This window comes from Gouania willdenowi (genome assembly GCF_900634775.1).
Source record: "Gouania willdenowi chromosome 24 unlocalized genomic scaffold, fGouWil2.1 scaffold_320_arrow_ctg1, whole genome shotgun sequence".
Taxonomy (NCBI): domain Eukaryota; kingdom Metazoa; phylum Chordata; class Actinopteri; order Blenniiformes; family Gobiesocidae; genus Gouania; species Gouania willdenowi.
Genome location: NW_021144848.1, coordinates 90,836 through 111,825, shown reverse-complemented (window position 1 = coordinate 111,825; position 20,990 = coordinate 90,836). Strand labels below are relative to the sequence as shown.

The window sequence follows — 20,990 nt, the reverse complement described above, 5'->3', positions numbered from 1 at the left end:
AACACTCACAACACACACACTTGAATGCTGTAGGAAGCATGCTGAAGGATGTGACTTGTGTGAAAATTAAAACTGAAAGGGGTTGTAGCAGAAATATGGTTCTTCATCAGTCTATGTAAATGTGTTTAGATGTTCTGATATGATAGTCTGTTGGTTCATGCTCTGGCCTCCCTTCATTTAGGCAGATGAAACAGATCCGGTTTGTTTGCAGTTTCTTGTACATTTGAGTGGGGGTTTCTTGTGAATTGTGTTTTGTTTATGGATATACCACTTTTACCTCAAGGGACATCTATGTTTTTTTTTTTTTATAAGTTTGTGACACATTCAACACCCACACACACAACACACACACAAACACAACACACACACGCAAACAACACAGACACGTACAACACACACAACACAGACACGTACAACACGCACAACACAGACACGGACAACACCCACACACACATACAACTCCCACACACATAATTGTTTAAATGATTTGAAATGACCTTTTGAACATTAATCATTTCAGGTTGTACATGTTGATGCTGTTTGTCACAACAAGATTGGCTGTGTATTGCCATTTGTTTTCAGAATAAAATGCATTGGAGCATTTAGAGGTGTTTGTTTTTTTCCATCCAATTTAATTGAAGCAATGTTTTATACCATATTTAAAAAAATATTAAGTATAAAGTTAATAAATGATGAGTAGCAATAACAAGTCATAATAGCTAGTTTTATCTAATTTTTGGGTACACACTACTAATAAATATAAATACTAAACTTAAGGTTCCATGTTAATACAGCTCGGCATGTTTAGTTTCAGCTTGTGTAAAAAATTAAGGTTCCATGTTAATACAGCTCGACATGTTTAGTTTCAGCTTGTGTAAAAACTAAAGTGGTATAGGGCAACGGGTTTCCACGCAATTTGCGAGTAAAGTCAACTAATTCGGGTTAAGAGTGTAATGAACGTTGGTGTAATAACATTTGTTATGTGCTCTCTTGCAATGGTTTTCTCATAATCCTTTGCTATAGAAAACTTACCGTTGGTTATGGACACTCTTTCCCGTTATGTGAGACTTTCATCAATATTCTCCCTCCCCTTGTCAGAGCGCACGCCTGTTGGCAAACCAATTCATTGATGGCAGCAATGAAGCGCTCCAACACTGTAGCTGCTCAAATGTTTGTTGCAGCAGACAGATAAACAGTTTAACAGCTGAAGCCGTCTATTTCACCGTGGGTCAGTGGGACAGAGCTATGATCTTACAGCATCCCAAAAATATCTGTTTGTAAAGGAGAGAGAAGACGGATGTTCTTCCTCCGTGTGGAGTCGTAAAAAGAGTTCGTACTGAACATTTCAAAGTGTTGGGCCAGCCTTTTCAACTGCGTTATTGGGTTCAAAAGGCCGCATAGTGGGGTTAGCTATGCACCTCAAAGTTGCTCGGGCAGTTATGTTGTAAACAGTTCGTGATAAAAAAAAACAGGCTCCTTGGTTAATTCCTGTTAGAAATGGTCTTTAGGCTTGATGTGGTTTGGTTCCCTACACTATTAATAAATTAATATTATTTTTGTCATATTATCTGTCATCACAAATGTTTCCCCAATTCTAAGTATATATACAAATATATTATCTATTATTGTATCACAAAACAGATAAGTTATATAGTGTGTTTATTTACAAATACACAGACACAGATAAACAGAGTGACTGAATGACAGTTGTCCCTGGTTGGATTGGATTGGAGAACAAGGCGAATGGAGAGAACAGAGGACCTGAGTGTACGGGAGGGTGAATAGATAGAATAGAATTGATGGAATACATGGAATTACTCCTGCACGGAGCAACAGAAGCAGCCAAAAAACGTTTTAAGAATTCTGGAAAAGAACTTCCGAACATTCCTAAATCTCTTGGGGGCGGGGATGGGGACGTCTTCCTCCACAGGTCCATTCACTGAGGAAACTGATTCAAGATTTTCATCACCACAATGAGGAAGGGTGAAGAATCCTGAATCATCCACTGTTGAATGATGATTGAATTCTTCTCCCCAATCGAGACTTGGCTCCTTAACACTTCCATTGTCATTATTCACATCAGAAAGTGGTTCGATTTGGCTGGATGCAGGAGTCAGGATCTGGTCAAATGGCTCACGTCCATGCACCTCATCAGATTCCCAGCTATTTGCAAGAAGAACCTGGCTAGGAGACAGCTGAACCTTATGTTCCTCGTCAATGTCCTCATTGGTACATTTCATTGACATGCAACTCTGTGCCTCGGTTAGACTAGAGGAAAAAATGAAAAACAAAGATTAATTTAAAAAAAAGTCAATTAAACAACAAGTTGATCTCCATGTGCATGATTGTCTCCTCAGTGCAGTTACTCACTAGTCACTGCTGCCTGGATCCTGGCTCAGGTGGGACATTGTTATGAATGGATGCTGAAGGGCCTCAGTGGGAGAGATTCGCTTCCCCCCATCCTGATGCAGTACTTGCTTGAGGAAGTCTATGAATGCCCTCCTGTCCTCAAACTCCTCAGCATCCTCTTCATTAAAGAACTGGATTTAAAACAAAAAAGAGTTAGGTCCTCACACAAGTTCAAACCTCTCTAGCTCATAACATATGATAAGTGTGAACAAAAAATAAACTGTGAGTAATTTCATCTTATAAACGCATGTATAAAGTATGTTACATTTTAAAGAAGAGACCGCTACTAAGTATTTGAACTCAAATATTGTAGAGAACACTTACATAGAGCAGGTCATCCCATGATTTGAAATGACAGCGCCATGCGGGCCATTCTTCAGCTTTTTTGTTATTATTAGCGGAATATTCTTCCGGTGTCTGAGGAAACACATCGACAATGACAAGGGTTTAGGATAAGTTTAAGACAACAGTCAAGGTTCAACAACAATAAAAATAATGTTTTTACCAGGAGCCTCCATCTTGAACCAAACTCATCCTCTTCCTGACAGAAGAATTTCTTGGTATACACGCCACAACAGAGCTGGTAGTCCGGCGGCATGCCAAGAAACTCCACCATGGCTTTCATCTGCAGAAAGAACACACAATTACACACATTAGGGGCATTTCTTCAAGACTTTATATACATGCGTATAAGACAGCCTGAGAAAGAGCACGTGGGTCACTAAATGGATGGCAGGATGGTGTATAAAAAAAGGTGAATTACCATGAGATATTCACAGTTGACAGGGAAGAGGCTCTGATCCAGGTACAGGTCGGCCAGCATACAGCCCAGCCCCCACATGTCAATGGCCTCTGTGAATGGTAGACCAAGACAAATCTCTGGGGCCCTGTGAAGCAAAATGAATGAGATACTCTTTAGAAATCTGTTGCTTAGCACTAAGTGCCAACACTATAATGACTAAACATGTAACAATTCATCCATTAGATCAATTCATCGATTTATATTCCTACGATCCAACTACATCGATTTGTGCTCGGCAAGTTGGCCTTCCGATGACATCAATTGATACAAAATTGTTCTAAAAAGTAATCAATCAGTTGTATCGATACAAGGAAACATAGCGTTAGCTTGTTAGCATTAGCTCTGCAGAAAGCCTCGAGCTCACCATTAAGGTAAAATAAAAAGTATCAGGTTTAACCACTGCTCATTTAACCTGAACAGATCTTGTTTACACTTCATTTTTAATATCAATATTGTGTAGTTTTTACATTGAAAAAACAACCAGAAAAGTCTGATGAACTTAATATGTAGTTTTTATTGAAAATATATTGAGTAGTGAAAATGAGAGCAGAAAAGTTAACATTCTGTTAATATAAACTGAAGTGTTGGTTGGACCTTAGTCAAATTAAATGTGAATACATTTGACATGAAATGTTGTTTACTTGTTTGTTAATGACCATAATTATTTTTTAGATGATTCCCCAACAATAAACAACAGGAATCAATAAATCCTAATTACCTGTACTGTACAATATTCAGGTATTTATTTCAGTCACACAGAAGTCATTCAGGCTGACAGCCTCATACCTGGAGCCGATGGCCTGAAGCTGCATCCCACACCTGGCAGCAGAGAATGGAATAGCCAGTCCAAAGTCAATAAGCTTGACTTTGTATGGAGTCTCCTCATGGTTTGCCAGCATGACATTGTCAAGCTTGATGTCACTATGGATGATCCAACGAGATTGGAGTCCCTGTAATGCAACCAACATCTGCAGGAACACAATGAGAAATGACAGGATTATAATCAGAGGTGAAAGTAAGGGATCACAAGTAATCACGTTACTGTAATTTAGTTGCTTTTATGGGTACTTTTACTTTTTTTAAGTTTATTTCTAAATCAGTCATTTTACTTATACTTAAGTACATTTTAAAAGAATTATAGGCATTTTTACAGTAATTTGTTAGATTTCTACACCCAACCGTTATTGAGTAAATTACTATTTTTCGATTGTAAAACTACAAAAAAACTAAATGACCAGACAACAATCAAATGCAACCAACCAGATTGAACGTAATGCACCGCACCAAAACAACATTGAATGTCGGAGTTTTCAGTCTGATATATTTTATTTTGAATTTAATTCATTGGTGATATTTTATTTAAAAAAGAATAGTACATTTTTACAAACCTTTTATTTTATAAAGAATAGTGCAGTGCACGTAGGAAGTATGTCTTGCTACACAAAAGTGGGAGGTTAAGTAGCTTTTTCATGGATTATTTACATGGGAGCTTTAATTCATTTTTAATTCAGAATAAAAGTAAAATCTTCTTTAAACCAACTTTGTAAACACTCAGGGGTGGATTCACTAAGATCTGAAATAAAGGGTGGTAAACTAGTTGCGTCCCTAAATCCTTTGGTGACATAGTTTCATCACCTGTTGCGAGGAATTCACTAAGATTGCAGCAATGACTAGTGCACGTGCAGAACTGGTGCAGACCGCCCTATTTAAATGAGCATTTTTCTCATTCAGTGTGGAGACGTGAGGCGCACAGACGCACACAGACATTTGAGGAAGTTAAATTGGAGGCAGATGGACTTCTCTGTCTTTTGCACAAACATTTAATAATGTAGAAAACGAAATAAACAGATAAAAAAGTGTTTTTTTTATTTTTTTTAACGACTTTAAAACCTAATGATTTTTTCTCCCCTAATTTAATGTGGCTGCTCCGTTAGGTCCTGTAACTTTGCTCTGATCAGTCCATGAAAAATAGGCAGATTTTGACAGAAACCGTCCTATTGATCTGTTGATGCCATTGATCTGAGTTAATGCAGCAACACAGTCTGTCAATCAGTCGATCAGCATCATTTGAAGATGATCTACTGAGCATCAAGCAGGTCTGAGGTCCTGAGTAGCGCTGTGTCACCACACTCTCATATGTGAACATTGTGCCATCACTGTGTAAACTACGCATCTGATCAGCTGATTCTGGCCTGATGCTCCTTCCATCAACGCGACACAAGAGTTTAACGGTCAAAACATCAGCAACATCCATGCAGCTCCGCGCACCACATTGTGTCACACACAAACTAGACTTCAACACGCACGGCATTTTAGTCAAATTATAAAGAGGATCATACCTGCTTTGCAATGGGGCGGATTTGGTGCACATACATGGAACAAAAATGCAGCTCAGTCCTGAGGAACTGTAATAAGTTCATGGCAAGCAGCTCAAACACGAGGCAGGTACAGCCAGAGTATTCAAACTTCTCGTAGAATTTGACCACGTTAAAGTGGTCTGGATCCAGTGTGCTGATTCTACTCAACATAGACAGCTGGAGGGGAAAAAAGGAGAATTAGATCATCTTTCTGTCACTATTCTCTAAACAGTTCATAGTTACAGTCCTGTTGGAGGCACCAAAACTATAGGAGAGATCCAAACACTCACCTCATCCTGCACGTTTTGCACAACCTTCAGGATTTTCACTGCCACTATTTCACAGGTGGATTTAATCTGGCACTTGGCCACTTTACCAAAGGAACCTTCTCCCATGAACTCAATGATAGTGTATTTGGTTGAGCTGCTGCACAGAACCTGCCCTACTGATAGTTGAGACACTGTCAAAGTGGATAGAAAGGACACAAGGTTAGTATTCAGTATTTCAACACTAAAACTCACATAAACAAGGAAATCTTGTCCTGTCCTGTCATTTTGAAATTTGGGTTTAAAACCCCCCAAAAAAACAGTCTGTAAATCCACTTCACATGTGAAGTCTTGACTCTGCACTGACTGCATGTGTAGGACATCTTGATCTTCTGTTAATACACTCACAGTATGTATCATGTTACTTTACTTACAGGTATTAAATAGTAATAAAAAAAATTCTCCTCCTGCTAAATCACATACATTATGTGAACATTGAAGTCAAACACTCTTATTTTATTTATTACATTTGGCTCTGAAAGACCCTCAAACTGTTCTAATAATGGTAATATTCATGCATTGGATTTTATACAGTGCTTTATCATAGACACTCAAAGCGCTTTACAGAATTAAGGCATTATTCTTTCACTCCCCACTAAGTGGTGGTCAGCTACTATTGTGGCCACAGCTGCCCCGGGGAAGATTGATGGAAGAGAGGCTGCCATAGTGCGCCATCGGCCCTTAAACCAGATTAAAACATTTTTCTAATAATATTTTGTAACATTTTTTAAGTAAATATATTGATTTACTAAAGTTTTATTTCATCTTAGCAGTGAGAGTTCATCCTCTTCTTTTGTCTGTACAGTCTCTTACCTACAGCTGCCATTTCTCACTCAGGTCTTCAAAATTTAAGCTTTCAAAATACACAAAAATTGCTTGTTTAACATCTCGATGCTCAGATGACTAAGAAAAACACTGTCCAACTGAACCACTAGCAATGAGAGAAGCTACTGGAGTTGGTTCTATTATAGATTCTTTTTTCTTTCTTGGAGCCACGGCAACCATACTTGATGATGACATCAAAGTGTATTGCATACATTTTTACTCCACTATTAAATGGATAATACAAGTGGGTAGGATTAGAAAAGTTTTAAGAATGAATTAAAATGGCTGATATTATATACCATGAAATTTGTATATGACACTGTTTCCCAAACTTTATTGCCCCATGTACCCCCTAGCCTTTATTTCTCATTACAAGTACCCCTTAGTTCATGTTATACATTATTTATTTATGTCTGCAGGCTCATCTAAACTCTTTCTTACGTCTCGTCCAACATGAACCTTGAATTTAGACTTTTTTATTCATTTATTTCTGATGTTTTGCTCGTTTTAAAATTTGAACTTCACCTTTTGGTGCATCTTAACGAGTTGTGCCACAAATTTTTTTTGATGGATGAAAAAAAAAAGTAAGAGTGCCTGTAAAAAAAATAAATCTGTAATGATTAAAAAAATAACAAATGACAAATGTTCATTCTGTACATCCTGAAAGTTGTTCAAATACCCTTAGGAGTACACCTACCCCAGTTTGGCAACCACTGGTATATGACATACACACAGTATGGCCAACATTTTTGTTTTTGCGGTTGGTGGCGTCCTCTCTCTTTGGGCCGGCTCCCTGTGGAGGGTGCTGTATCGTGGTGCCGTGCGGGCCTGTGCTGGCCTTGGTGTGGGCGCTGGCCTCTCTCCTTGCGGCCCGCAACGACTTTGGCGGGGCGGGCCGCTCTGGGCCGGCGGGCGGGGGCTGCCCTACTAATCCCTCCATTTTTAATTACACCCCAACACACCAGCACCCGGAGGGTGGGGCCACCACTTCCACCGTCCGGAGCTATTGCACCACATACACATATATACACATAGGTTGGATGGGGAGCACCGCTCCCCTCCATCTACCTTTTTTTTAATAGCACTTCATACATTCACTAAACACACACATTCACTCAGGGGATAGAGAAGTGCCGCTCCATTGGGGAATGTTATGGTGCCTCTCCATTGGGGAATGGAGAGGCACCATTCCCCAATGGTGGTTGAGGTTGGTATCTACCATTTGGTAGGTCTGTCCTGCTATCTGCGGACTGATGGGTGAGTCCGGGGCGCCTTTGGCAGGGGGTTGCTGCTCCGAACCGGTTGTGTGCCGTTGGGGTGCCTCCTTTCCGCGGAGGCGGCCGCCGGTCACCCTTGCGCCGGTGGAGGGCATTGCCCCGTAGCTTGCGCTGTTCGGTGGGGGGTGGGACCTGGGCTGTTGTTCTTGCGCCGGCTGGAGCCATGCAGTCCTGCTGGGCTGTGGCCGGTTCATTGACTGGGATGGGGGGCACCCCCCTCAAGGGTTTGGTGCAGGTTTTTTTTTTTTGTTTTTTTCAGATCAGTGGTGAGCTTTTTCCACTACTTGATAAAATTCTATGAACATTTTTGAGCATGTGAAATGTTGTCTGCTTTCCCATAGAAAAATGTTTATGAGAGTCAAAACTATTATTAATACTATTGTAGGAGGATGAGTTATTATTAATGGGTTATATAACGAAGAATATTAATTATGATTATTAACATTACTTCAAATTTTGCAGGGTGCCACTCTTTTTAACAGAAGAAATATGTCTAAGTTTTTAGACTAAACTCATCAATGTGAAACCAGGGAAAAGTGAATTCGAACAGCAACATCTACACCATAACCACAGCTTTAATGAACCAGAGGAGTCAAAGATTACGTTTAACTTTTTATTCAAAACTCATCAATTAACACAGCCAAGATATCAATTGAAATGGGATAATTAAATCATGATAAAATGCATTTCTAGGCTAATAAAAGTGAGGATTATATGTAATAAAGTGAAATCACTATTCTAGGAGAATGCCAGTCTACTAAATATTGAATAAAAATGCAGGATACATATTCAAATAAGATCATAAAATCATAAAGAGAGCTCATAAAACAAAGGGATGACAGACAGGGGAGACGAACAGACATGAATGAGATGAACTGTGTGTGGAACATGTTGTGAGTGTGTGTAAGTGTGTAGTTATGGAAGTATGTATGTGATCTATTGTGAATGAAGTTTGCTGATGAAAGTTTGTTCTGGTACCTTGAAGTTGATGTCAGGGTTGGACCTGGAGGTGCTGTTTGAAGAAATGCAGTAGGACATGCCACCGTTGGGTTCTGTTGCGTTTCAACAGAGTAAAGCCCTTCAGCTGATCCAGGAGTTTCTGGCCTTCACAGCTGGGTTAGAGAATGGCTCGTGGCTTACCCAAATGGGTCGCGGGCCGGGCTTCTTTCGGCTGTTACGCACGTCACTAGATGCTGGATCCGTCCGAACCAAGCAGCTGTTGATTCCAAAAATCTAACTGTTTCAACTAAAAATAAAATGAAATAAATGAAAAGGTGGGGAAGGGAAACGTGTTGAGCAAGAAACGCCAGCGTCCCAAAACTGAAATTTTGGGCGGTTTTCTTCCTTTTAAAAGAATATCTTTGAGACTCTCCTCATAAGAGGGAAGCTTCGTGGATTGGTTTAAAGTTGCCAGCATCTCAGCTGGCTGCCTGTGGGTGTGTCTGGGGTGTGTGTTTATGTAAGACAAAGACAAACAGGAGGGATGATTCCAAGATTTACAAATAAACCATAATAATGAGTTCAACATATTCAAATAATCTTTTCAACATCATATCTTAAAGTATCATGTATTACAAAAGAGTTTAATGAATTTTACTTGTAATTACTCGTAAACATAAATGTCAAAAATTATGTTATGCCTCTTCTTAACTATATGGTTGCAGTAGATACCTCAAACTTACTTTTGTGATGTTTTCTGGTATTTTAAATGACTCATATGAGCAGTCTCTTAAAGTTCTTGTGTTCTTTCCTTATAATCCAGTTTTGTAGGTTCCAGTAGGCTAGCCTAGTAGACACCACTGTTTGTTCTCTCTCATCAACTTCCCTCTGAAAAACACAAAGCAAGCAGGCTGAGAAACCAAACTAAGTGATACAGCACCTACACAGCACAATACATTTCAATACAAGTATGGTTGTAGAGATGGATTTTATCCCAGTAGATTTTATTATGATTATATTTGTTTATCCTCAGAATGACTCATTCAAGTCAAAAAAGTGAGCTTACCTATGTACTGTATGTTCATCAGTGTGAACTGTGGGCCTGCATCTGGCTGGTGAGAAGTTAAATGTCAGGTTCCATTCTAGTCACAGTCAGTCTCAAACACTGATGCAGATGTTCATCTGTCAATCTTGATCTCATCAGAGTTTTCAGGAGTTTTATGTGTGAAAAGGTTTGATATACGTGCTGCCAAAAACTGTGGACATCTTCATTGCATGTTTTTTTATGTTAGGGTACGTGTCATTTTGGAATCAATGAGACTGTTGGGCTTGAATGAGTCTTTCAGAACATCACAGTTCTGTAACTCGGCCAGCTCAAACTGATAAGAAGGCTGGGCTGCATCGATGTCGGCAACAAAAGGGTTTTGGAAAAAACGGATTTCTTTTGCATGAACATGTAGTTCACGAAATCGCACACCAAACTCCGCGTTCACCATTTCTAGTGCTTCCACACACTTTTCAGCTGGGAACGGGACAGCTGGTTTCTCTGCAGAAAGCTTTTGGGTAGCAGGGAGATGGGTGAAGTTGTGCTTTTTCACTTATTCCAAAAGCAGCGATAGATTCACCTCAAATGCTTTTATGTGGGAATACATGTCGCAAATGAGTTTCCCCTGGCCTTGTAGCTGCAAGTCAAGGGCATTCGGCAGTTCTGTCACGTCTGTTAAAAATGCGAGATGCCATTTCCATTCTGGGTCCCATCAGCTCTGGGACCGTTTTGCCTTTTGAATGAAGAAATGCGTTAATTTCGGGTAGCAGCTCGTAAAAACGCCTCAAAACTCTGCTGCGGCTTAACCATCAGATCTCTGTATAGTACAGCACATCTCCGTACACAGACTCCAGTTCAGACAGGAATTGTTGGAACTGTCTGTGTTTAAGTCCATTTGCTCTGATGAAGTTTATGCATGATACCACAACCTTCATGACAGAATCCCACTTCAACACTTTGCAGCACAGTGCTTGCTGGTGAACTAGGCAGTGGACTTGTAGCGGGGCGGTGAGACCCCGTTCTTCCATCTCCCGGTTCATGCCTCCTATTAGACCCCGAGACACGCCCACCATACTAGGAGCCCCGTCAGTTGTGATGCTGGCAAGCTTTGCCCAGTCCAAATCCAACCTTTCGGTGGTTTGACATACTTTGTTGAAAATATCCTCCCCCGTCGTAGTGGCTTTCAGACTTTGGAGGGCCGTCAGCTCCTCGCAGATCAAAAAATTTGCGCTAACTCCATGAATAAAAATAAGAAGCTGCGCTGTGTCTTGCACGTCCGTGCTCTCATCCAGTGCTAATGAAAAAAAGTCAAATTCTTTCATCTTCTGCTGCAGCTGGGCATATACATTAGCCCCCATTTCTTCAACGCGTCTGGTGATTGTACTCGCCGACAGACTCATGGCATTAAAGACATCTTTTTTCTCGGGACACACCTCCTCCACAACAACATTCAAACTTTTCTTGACAAACTCTCCCTCAGTGAAAGGTTTACCGCAGCTTGCTATCAGTTGAGCAACACGGAAGCTGGCCCGAACTGATGATTGGTTCAGCTGAGTTTGGCGTACAAATGTAGTCTGCTGAGCTAACAGTCCACTTTTTAGCTTTGTGAGTTTGTCTGCTCGTATTTGGCCTTGCAAGCTATCATACTTGTCTTTGTGACGGGATTCATAATGTCGGCGCAGATTGTATTCTTTGAATACCGCCACGGTCTCTGGACAGATGAGACAAACAGCCTTTTCTTTGCATTGAACAAAAAAATAATCGTGTGTCCACTGCAGGTTAAATACCCTGCATTCTGAATCAATTGTTCTCTTACCTAACCTTTTTGCCATTATTTAGTTCTGGGGGGGTCACGTTCACGTTCTATGACTGGGGCAAAGTGAGGTCATAGTAGCAACATGTTTTTTAGCGTGGCTCACAATTCAATTCAAATGAGCTTTATTGACATGCGGAAACATTTCCAGGGATTCAGTCAGGCAGGCCCACTTTACCTCAGTGTTCTATGCGTGCATTAGTCTCAATCGCATGGCCAGACTGAAAAAATAATAATGCGGTGAAGGGGGGGTGGGGGAAATAATGCGTATCTGGTATTGTTCAAGGGGCCGGGTCAAATGTGGAGGCAGGTCATATCCGGCCCCCGGGTCGTAGTTTGGGGACCTGGGATGAAAAGCTTTAGGGAGGGTAAAACAACTGAACGTATTCAATATATTCAAGTATGTAAAAACAATTTTGAAGACAAACCATATTAATTTGTGTTTTCCGACAATGTGCCACATTACATTTGGTGCAGGAACAGAGTATTGCCTCCGTCTTAGGGTGCTATTTTGTTTTCAGTTCCATCCACGGCCTCACACCTGCGTATTTATGTAAGACTCTGACCCCTCATCAGCCAAGCAGAGCGCTACGTTCTGCCCAACACCACCTGCTCGAGGTGCCCAGGTCATGTTAGAAACAGTGGAGTGATCGTGCTTTTGCTGTGGCAGATTCAAAACTCTGGAACTCGTTGCTGCTTGCGTTACATGCCATCAAAGTGCAAAACTAAAGACTCACCTGTTTAGAAGGACATTTGACACAGTTTTGTGGAACTTGTTGTAAATGTGATAAATTGATTGATTATATTTCTTTTGTATTTCAGCAATTTGCTTTTGAACTTTTCCTTTGTATTAGAATGATGCTTCAATCAGAGATGTCATTGTCATTCCTGTGTGGAAACCTGGGAATTTTCTGCTTTCTGTAAGTAGTGATGCTTACTGTAACAGGTCATTTGCCTGTCACGTAAAATGTATATCAAATGTTAACAAAATGATCTTCATTATCTATTACAGTACTCGTGTTGTGTTGTGTTGTGATGGCCTTTCACACAATGTTCAGTTCAAATGTCACTAACTACAATTACAGGTTTTGACTCCAAATGTGCTGAAGACCACCATGTACAACAACCACTATTTTGTGAAATGTCTGTACCAAATGTTTAGTGGCTTCCCACATGACTACATGCATTTAGTTTGCTTGGTTAATGGGTGGGCACGTGGGAAGTTGCAATCCCACATTTCATCAGTGCAGGTATCTTTGATATCACATTTATTACTTAATCTCTGAGCAAATTCTGATGGAATATAAATTCTAAGATTGGAGACAACAGAGCGAGAGCCATTTGCAAACTCTTTCTCAGCACCAACAGTAAACTGGAGACTTAATATGTGTTACAACAAAATTGCTTCGACAGCAAGGTTATCAACAAGATTTCAGAGGCTGAGGAGCTTCAAGAAATAAATCTGTCTTGAAAGTACATTTTGATCAGCCCTACAGATAAAAGAAGTTTGCATCTAACAAAAAAATAATAATAATAATAATTTGCTCAAAGACCAAAGGGGCTCGATGACAATTGACAATGGAAGATAACATAGCTCAGGCAATTTAGACTTTACACTGGTCCACTGGTTCTGAAAGATGTTCTGGCTCCTGAGGTTTATCAAAACGTTATGTCGTTGTGTGTGAGTTTTTACATTTTGACAAGTCCAACCTGTGGTTTTATGTTAAACGACTTAGTAAAAAAAAAAGAGCATTTCGGGGAACTCTATGGTGGCTCCTTGTGATGGTATCTCCTCACCCAGCGCAGATGATGTAATGGTGCATGGGAACTTGCACTTAATATCAGGATTTCCTTTTTAAAACTGTTTTAAGAAAGTCTAGTTCACCATTGCAACAAGTTATACGCCAACATTAAGAACTTCCCTCGACAAGTTTACATGAGGAAATTGAAGTGGAACCAAGATGAGTTTATCATTAATTCATCAGAGAGAAACAGATGCATCAAATTGAAAAATAATAGTGCTGGTTAAGAATATTACTGTTTTTGAGATCCAACAATACATAGTCAGCTCAGAGTACTGACATAACAAAAACATTTGTCTCCTATTGACTCGGCAGATTTGAGAATTTGTTTTGTATCAGACCTGTGATTAGATTTAATGTGCTTGAAGTTGGACAATATACAGTGTGTTAGGTTACCTATGGAGGCAGGATTACTGTTTACCTCCAGATAGTGCTAGTTTCCCATTATATGTGCATCAGAGGCTCAAATATGTGATATCAAGGAATTAAAATGGCATTTGAAGGGTTAAAATCATTAAACATATTAACTATTTGTTAGAATTGCACAGGGCACAAGTGGTTTAAGAGCATACCTGTCAAGTTTTGAATTTGAAAATAAGGGAAATTTTCTGGCGCCCACTACGAGCCGTCCCACCCGCTCAACCAAGCTACAGTATTCCTTATAATTTAAGACAAGTGTACAATAAATCTAAAATACCCACTTGTCAACCACTTACTAAATACAATTATGTGATTACAATCTGGTTGGTCGACCTTTATTAACATTTAAATGCTGTGAACATTCCTACTAGGGCTGGGAAATATGGACCAAATCTCATATCTCAATATATTTTCTCAAAATGGTGATATACGATATAAATCTTGATAATTTTATCAAATAAAGTCTGACCAGAAAGACAATTCTGGGCTAAATTTGCTGATGCAAAATGCTACACACGGACATTTATTAGCAAACAGCTGATCAATATGTGTCACTCATTAACTGAGCTTTACATGATGTTCTGAGAAGTAAAAGCAGTGACTCCTAAAACTAGTATTTCAGTTCAGTTAAGTGAGGCATCTTTTATTTATTGCATTAAAATAGGGGATATTTACGGGGAAAAAATAATACAGCAAGATGGCGGGAAAGAGGGGTAAAATATGGGCGTTTCCCGGCCAAAACGGGTTAGTTGACAGGTATGTTTAGGAGCATTATGTAAAAAAAATAAATAAATAGATTTTTATAGCACTTGTTCAGAAGTGGATATTTTTGTCTAAAGTGCACGGTTTTGTTTCCAGTTCAAAATGAAATATAACTTTTTCCATACTTGTAACTACTTTGTAATTACTTTGAAACATTGCCTAGAGTAGCAAGAGAAACACATGGTTGAACTTGTTGAAACCCAACAGGTTGAAGTAGTGCCAGCAACGTGGGTTACTAACGAAGTGTGTCAGTGGCCAACACACTTCAGACCTGATTAATGGGCAAAGGCCATGAGAAATAATAAACACATGGGAGGCATATGGAGTCTGAATTTAATATACAACTGGTATGTATATCACATATTTACTAGGATTCAGTCAGATGTATACCTTTATACTATATTAGTTATGAATCTCTCGCTACTTTTTCAAATGCTTCTTCTCATCTTCCCACTCCACTGCATTCACACGCAAGACCAAACATTGTATTTGACAGTGTCAGCGATGCAGACTGTGCTACTGTCAAAACCTGCCTCCACATATTGCCTCCAGCCCCAAAGGTACAAGGGCCAGGCATTAATATAAAGTTGTACGGACCGCATAGGTCCCTACATGTGTGTCAACCAGCAGGGTTGAGCCAAACCTTTTAAAATGTCATTTATTGTGCAGAACCTGGTCAGAAGATATAAAATCATTTAATTATGGTCATTTTTTTTTCTTAGTACTGGTGTATTATTGGAACTGTATGAAAGTAATTGTGAATTGGAGATGTCACCGCTATATGAGGGGAATAGGTCGCGTGCGTGGACGCACATAGTGTTGTGACGTCACACGCCGACTTGACACTGCCCAGAGCTGCGATAACGTGGAGCTAACCTCTTTGCGGATTGTACCGTTTGTGTTTCCTCGATCATCCATTGATGGGTGGAATAATTACAAAGTCTGCACAGAGACGGGCCTTTAACCCTCAACCTCACAAAGGAATACCAAGGCCTGAACTCCAACAGTCTGTGAGTCCAACACCAAAGAAGATTGCATATACCCTGTCTTACTCTCCATCTGTTTTTCTGTCTCTGAACAGTATGTCAAATAAAAGTTGTCTTGTTTTTATTATTTATGATGATGGATCAACTGACGGTCCTTCTTTTGACCAGGAGTCAAGAAGAAGCAGCTGGTGGACAGAATCCCCTTGAGCAAGATATTTTCCCAGTCTTGGCTGGTTGTGGAAAAGCGTCTGAAGGTGGAGGCAGACAGTCAAAATAAAATGATAATTACAGTGTTGTTTTCCTGGTTCTTTATTACTGTGAATGCTATGACTTCAGTATTGAATATTTACTAATCTGGTTATTTAATTGTATAGTATTAAGATTTCAAGTTATTGCGCAAATATTATGCCAAATGAAATTGTTAGCACAATATGAAATAAAACAAAATACAATGTAACTTGACCCCACTCATGTGTACAAACCTCTACAACTCAACCAGACAGCGCCTATTTTTGTGACTCTCACGGGTCTCAATGTTGTAAAGTAAAAAAAAATCACACACTCTACATATCCATAACCCTAAGAAACTCTGCTAAAACTGTAGCCAACCTAAATTTAAAACAAAACACCACAGCACACACACTATCCCATTATGTTCAAAGAGGGACATACATCTACTTACATGTCCCTTTATTTTGGGGATGATGGCACCAAGGCCAGGTGATTCTGCAAAAACTGTGCAGATGCTGGCATCATCAGAGTAAAGACACCCATTTACTGCGTAAAGTGTCAGGTCCCTCTTTGCCTCACTGCAAAACAGAAGTGTTTTCAGCAGTAGTACAATGAGAGAAAAAAAAGTGAATAAAGACGGGTTTTTAAAGGGCTGAGTGGCTGACGCGCCACCATGTACACCTTTCACTGTCACTTGAGATAAATGACGTACAACTTCTTAATGTATACTTGTTTTATTTTTATTTTATACTTTGTTGAGTCCAAACCAACGTGCAATCAGTTCACCAATAAACCTCCGCACTTCACACAGTATACAAAGAGTGTTTGTGGTGTTCCGGTGTTGCGGTCAGAAACCGTTTGAGCTCCACCCCGTCAAGCAACAAAAGCTGGTCCCAGAAGTGGCATCACATATATAGTCAGTGACAAGCTCAATTAAGACCCACAATTGTATACACCCCAAGAATGGCCATTACAAGGTCTTTACAAGTGCTGTAAGTACGTGTGAGTCTGTGTGGGTTACCTTAATAAGTAAAAATAATCTGTACATCCATTTTTTTTACTAATATTAAGGTTTTCACCACACGGTCCGTGTTAAAGGAGACGCAGTGTCGACGTGACACAGAAACTTAAAACGCGTCAGTGTTCAGATGACAAGTTGGACCGTTTCCAGAGATGCACACACTCACCGCAGTGTTTGCTCGAATCATCTAAACATCCGTTTTGATGAAACATGTTTTCGGTGAGAAAAGTGTTTCGGCCGAAAATGCACTTTCGGGCAATTTTTGGTGGAAGGATTTTCAGCCTGAACTTTTTTCTTTTCTTTTACAAAAACTTGTATTTTTGGCCTTATTCATTATTATCACCAAACTTGCTGCAGAATCTGAAAATGAAGACTTTCTAGATAAAACCACCATGAATGGAGGTTCAAAGGGATTTGAAAACAAAGGAGGAAACTGAGCCTATAAAGGTAAGATCAGCTCAATAAATGTCGTTCTGCTTTTGTGGAGCTAGACTTTGTGTACATTAATATTAGTGTAAATAGATGCTTTTAATGTGTGAGATAGTTTAGGACAGAGTATTTGTGTATTTGTTTAAACTTTGTGTGTGCGTGTGTGTGTGTGAGAGAGAGAGAGTCCATCACTTTCAGTTTAAGTCCATGCAGAGTGGACACACCCCTTCCTGGACATTAAAACCATGATCTGATCCTTGTTTCCATCATCTGATCTAGACCCATCACTTCCACAGACAACAGACAGAATAAAGCTCAGAGTCAACATGGGATGCACTTATTTATTGAAATGTATATTAAATGATTATTTTATGTTCTGTAATTTGATTTTCTAGGAGATGTTTTTCATTGTTTCAATAATTTAGAGACTTAAGGATGGTTTATATATGTTTCAAGAACAGATTGTTATAATGCATAATAAAGGTGATTTACTTGAGTCACCACTAATTTCAGATTGTTTTTAAGGTGGGTATGAAGAGACTTTAACAGGACAAAAATGATGTGCAGTAATGTCTTCAAACAATAATAATAATAACAACCACTGCACACGCCACCAGAGAAGTTTCCAGTGAATATTTTACAAATCAGAAAAAAGTTCATTGATGGTGACATTGAGATCTCAATGTCACCATCAATGAACCTTTTTTTTATTTATTTGTAAATTATTCACTGGAAGCTTAGATATTGTGACAAAGATATCAAAAGTTGTTATTTTGAGGAATCATATTTATGATTAAAAGCTATGATTGTATTATATAAGTGTAGAATGATCTGGCTCGTCTTCCTTTCATTCTGTTCACAGCATAACTTTATATTTAGTTCTAAAAAATGTGTTTACAGCTATTTTTACTGATTATTGATACACATCATCCTGCATGTGCATTATATACAGTATCAATATGTAGATTTAACTGTTAGAGAAACTATTGTATTAAATACAAAGCAAACGACATGCAAACAGAAAAACAAAGGTAGAAATAGTGTATTTAATACTATACTTGTGAAATTAGTGAGTTGTTAAAGTGCTGAGGTGCAGCGGAGGGTCTCCTTCTGCAGAGATGTGACGATGAGGGGTTTGTGTAAAACCCGGAATTTCGAGGTATTTCCGAGGGTACAAATATGCATATAAATGCATATTACTGGTATATTAACCCATATAAAGCAAAAAATATGGAAATGGGACATTTTACTGCTGCAAATGTATAATATATTACTGGTATTTAGATTTTTTGGTTTAGATGGGTTAACATACCAAAAATATGTATTTATATCCTCAGAAATACCCGGACCTGATGATGATCTGCTACACTCCGTTACTGTCCCGCTGTCGGCTGAGCAAAGAGAAGTCCTGACGGTCACGTTGTCCTCTGCCTCCATGAGTTCTCTGTGGTGTCGTTCATATATCCTCAGGTAACGCCAACTCTGACCTTATCATCAACTAACGAGCACTTCTGAGACCGCTATCATTACGGAATGCGGATGTTTATGTGCCGTATAGCGTTGTGCGGTCCCAACGTCACCGTGCCAATCTGGCACGCTGTTTGGACCACCTCTTCCAGCAGGACCATCGGTTCGTTACTCCCCCTGCAGTACAGTTCACACATACGCAGGCCAGACAATGGTTTCACACATGCACAAAGCTGGTTAGGAACGGCCCTGGTTGCCAGTGTGAATACACCCTAAGTAACATGAAAAAGAACAAACAAAAAATCCTAAAGGAGAGGCCAAAACTAAAACAAAAGTGTCTACATAAAAATCATGGGTGTGCCAAATGTAGGAGGCATGTTATCTTACCTGGCTGTACACCTGACCATCACACCAAGTCCAATATAAGTACAAGTCCCGCTCTAAGAAAGTTGCAGCAGCAGCACAGATTCACACAGCTCTCTCCAGACTTCTCTCTCATGTTTGCTACCCACACCCTTTTATACTGCAGGCCTCTTAACAAGGCCAGATGCTGCTGCTGCTGCTGCAGCCAGTCCATTAGAGCCTGCTAGAAACAAAAGAGCAGAGGTCACCAATTGTCACAACATTGCAATGGCTGTGTTCAAAATTGCAGGCTAACGTGCTACTCATACTAAGTCTGACATCAAAAATAGTATGTAGTGCATTCACATTAGATGATATGAAAATATTGAGTATGTGAGAAATACTTAAGACGTATACTATATCGAGACATTGTTAAGTGTGCACGGTTTGTACACAACTCATACTGAATTGTCCCATGATGCATTGTGACATATGCTTCAAACTTGTGTTGCTGACTAAATCAAGAGGGAAAAATAGTCTATCTATAAATGTAGAGCCATGCTGGGCTGGGAGCACCAGGCGTCTTTCACAGGCAGAGAGACTGAAGATCTGGATCAAAGAGTCCAGGTAGGCAGGAGATGCTCTCTCACTGTTTTGTAAGCCAGAAGAAGAGTTTTTAATTGACAACTGCACATTTTTTATCTTCTTTTTCCTTCCAAAATATTGTTTCGTGAGCCCCTCATTGTCAATTGTATCATGAACTATATATGGTGCTGTAACTGTTAAAGAAGCAGGCTGGTAATCAGAGGGTCACTGGTTCTAATCCAACCTGGTCCATCATTGTGGGATGTTGATGTTCTGCTGTAATCCAAATGTTTATAATTTGTAATGGAAAGACAGTGAACAGATGTAGCTTTCTCATCTACCAATTGGTTTGGATCCGCTCTCTTCTTTCTTCACTCTCACAGACTAGTGATCCAGCACGATTCAAATGTGTAGCCAACACCTGGTCACAGCCATTTGTGTAAAATACATCAATTCCTTGAAAGCAATTACCAACAAGCACAAGCATCCAATCCACCTGTTGGGTTATACATGAACATAGCTCTCTTCAACCAAACAGAATGGATGTTTTTGTCCATTTAGTCTTTGCTTTTCCTTAGTATGAATGCGGATTGAGATCTCACATCAATACTATGTCTACTCAGACCAATTAATCAATGCAGTTCAGACATTGGAAAGACCCAAGATGCAGATAAAACCTCTCTGCAATATTATCAGTTCACCTGATTGAAGCCAGGCAGAGGACAATGACCAAATTACTGCTCTAGAAACATTTTCAGGAAAATAGGGTCCAGCAAACCAGTATGACCATTATAGATGTTGTAAACTGTGAGACAGTAAAAAAGAGCTCTCATTGATTGTTGGAATCAATGAGGTCTATTTACATCGAATTTCTGTCTTTGAAAACATTACGATGATTGGATAGTCAAAGCCGTTTAGTGAGATAATCATTTATTGATTAGGTGTGGTTCCACATGAACGGTAAGTTTTAAAGACCTAATGGTAAGTAATGTTCCAATATTATTCTAAATTAAATTGCTCCGAGTGAATAAACAAAAGGTGTGTGTACTTAACTTGTGTATTCTTCATTCTTTGGTCATTCCGTTTTAAACCAAATCAAAAATAACAAATAAACAATGTGGTTATTTTGTTTCACTGACTTAAAACCAAAAC

General features: G+C 39.4%; 1 protein-coding gene across 1 annotated transcript; it reads right to left on the bottom strand.

Annotated features, from left to right (window-relative positions):
* Positions 1-1,718: 1,718 nt before the first annotated feature.
* Positions 1,719-6,836, bottom strand: LOC114458295 (homeodomain-interacting protein kinase 2-like). Its single transcript, XM_028440692.1, has 9 exons — positions 6,708-6,836; positions 5,859-6,028; positions 5,551-5,745; positions 3,998-4,179; positions 3,173-3,296; positions 2,915-3,034; positions 2,734-2,826; positions 2,371-2,540; positions 1,719-2,268 (listed from the first exon to the last, which is right to left on the bottom strand). Exons 1-9 carry the CDS (start codon positions 6,718-6,720, stop codon positions 1,815-1,817), a joined length of 1,521 nt encoding a protein of 506 aa, XP_028296493.1. The 5' UTR covers positions 6,721-6,836; the 3' UTR covers positions 1,719-1,814.
* Positions 6,837-20,990: the final 14,154 nt, after the last annotated feature.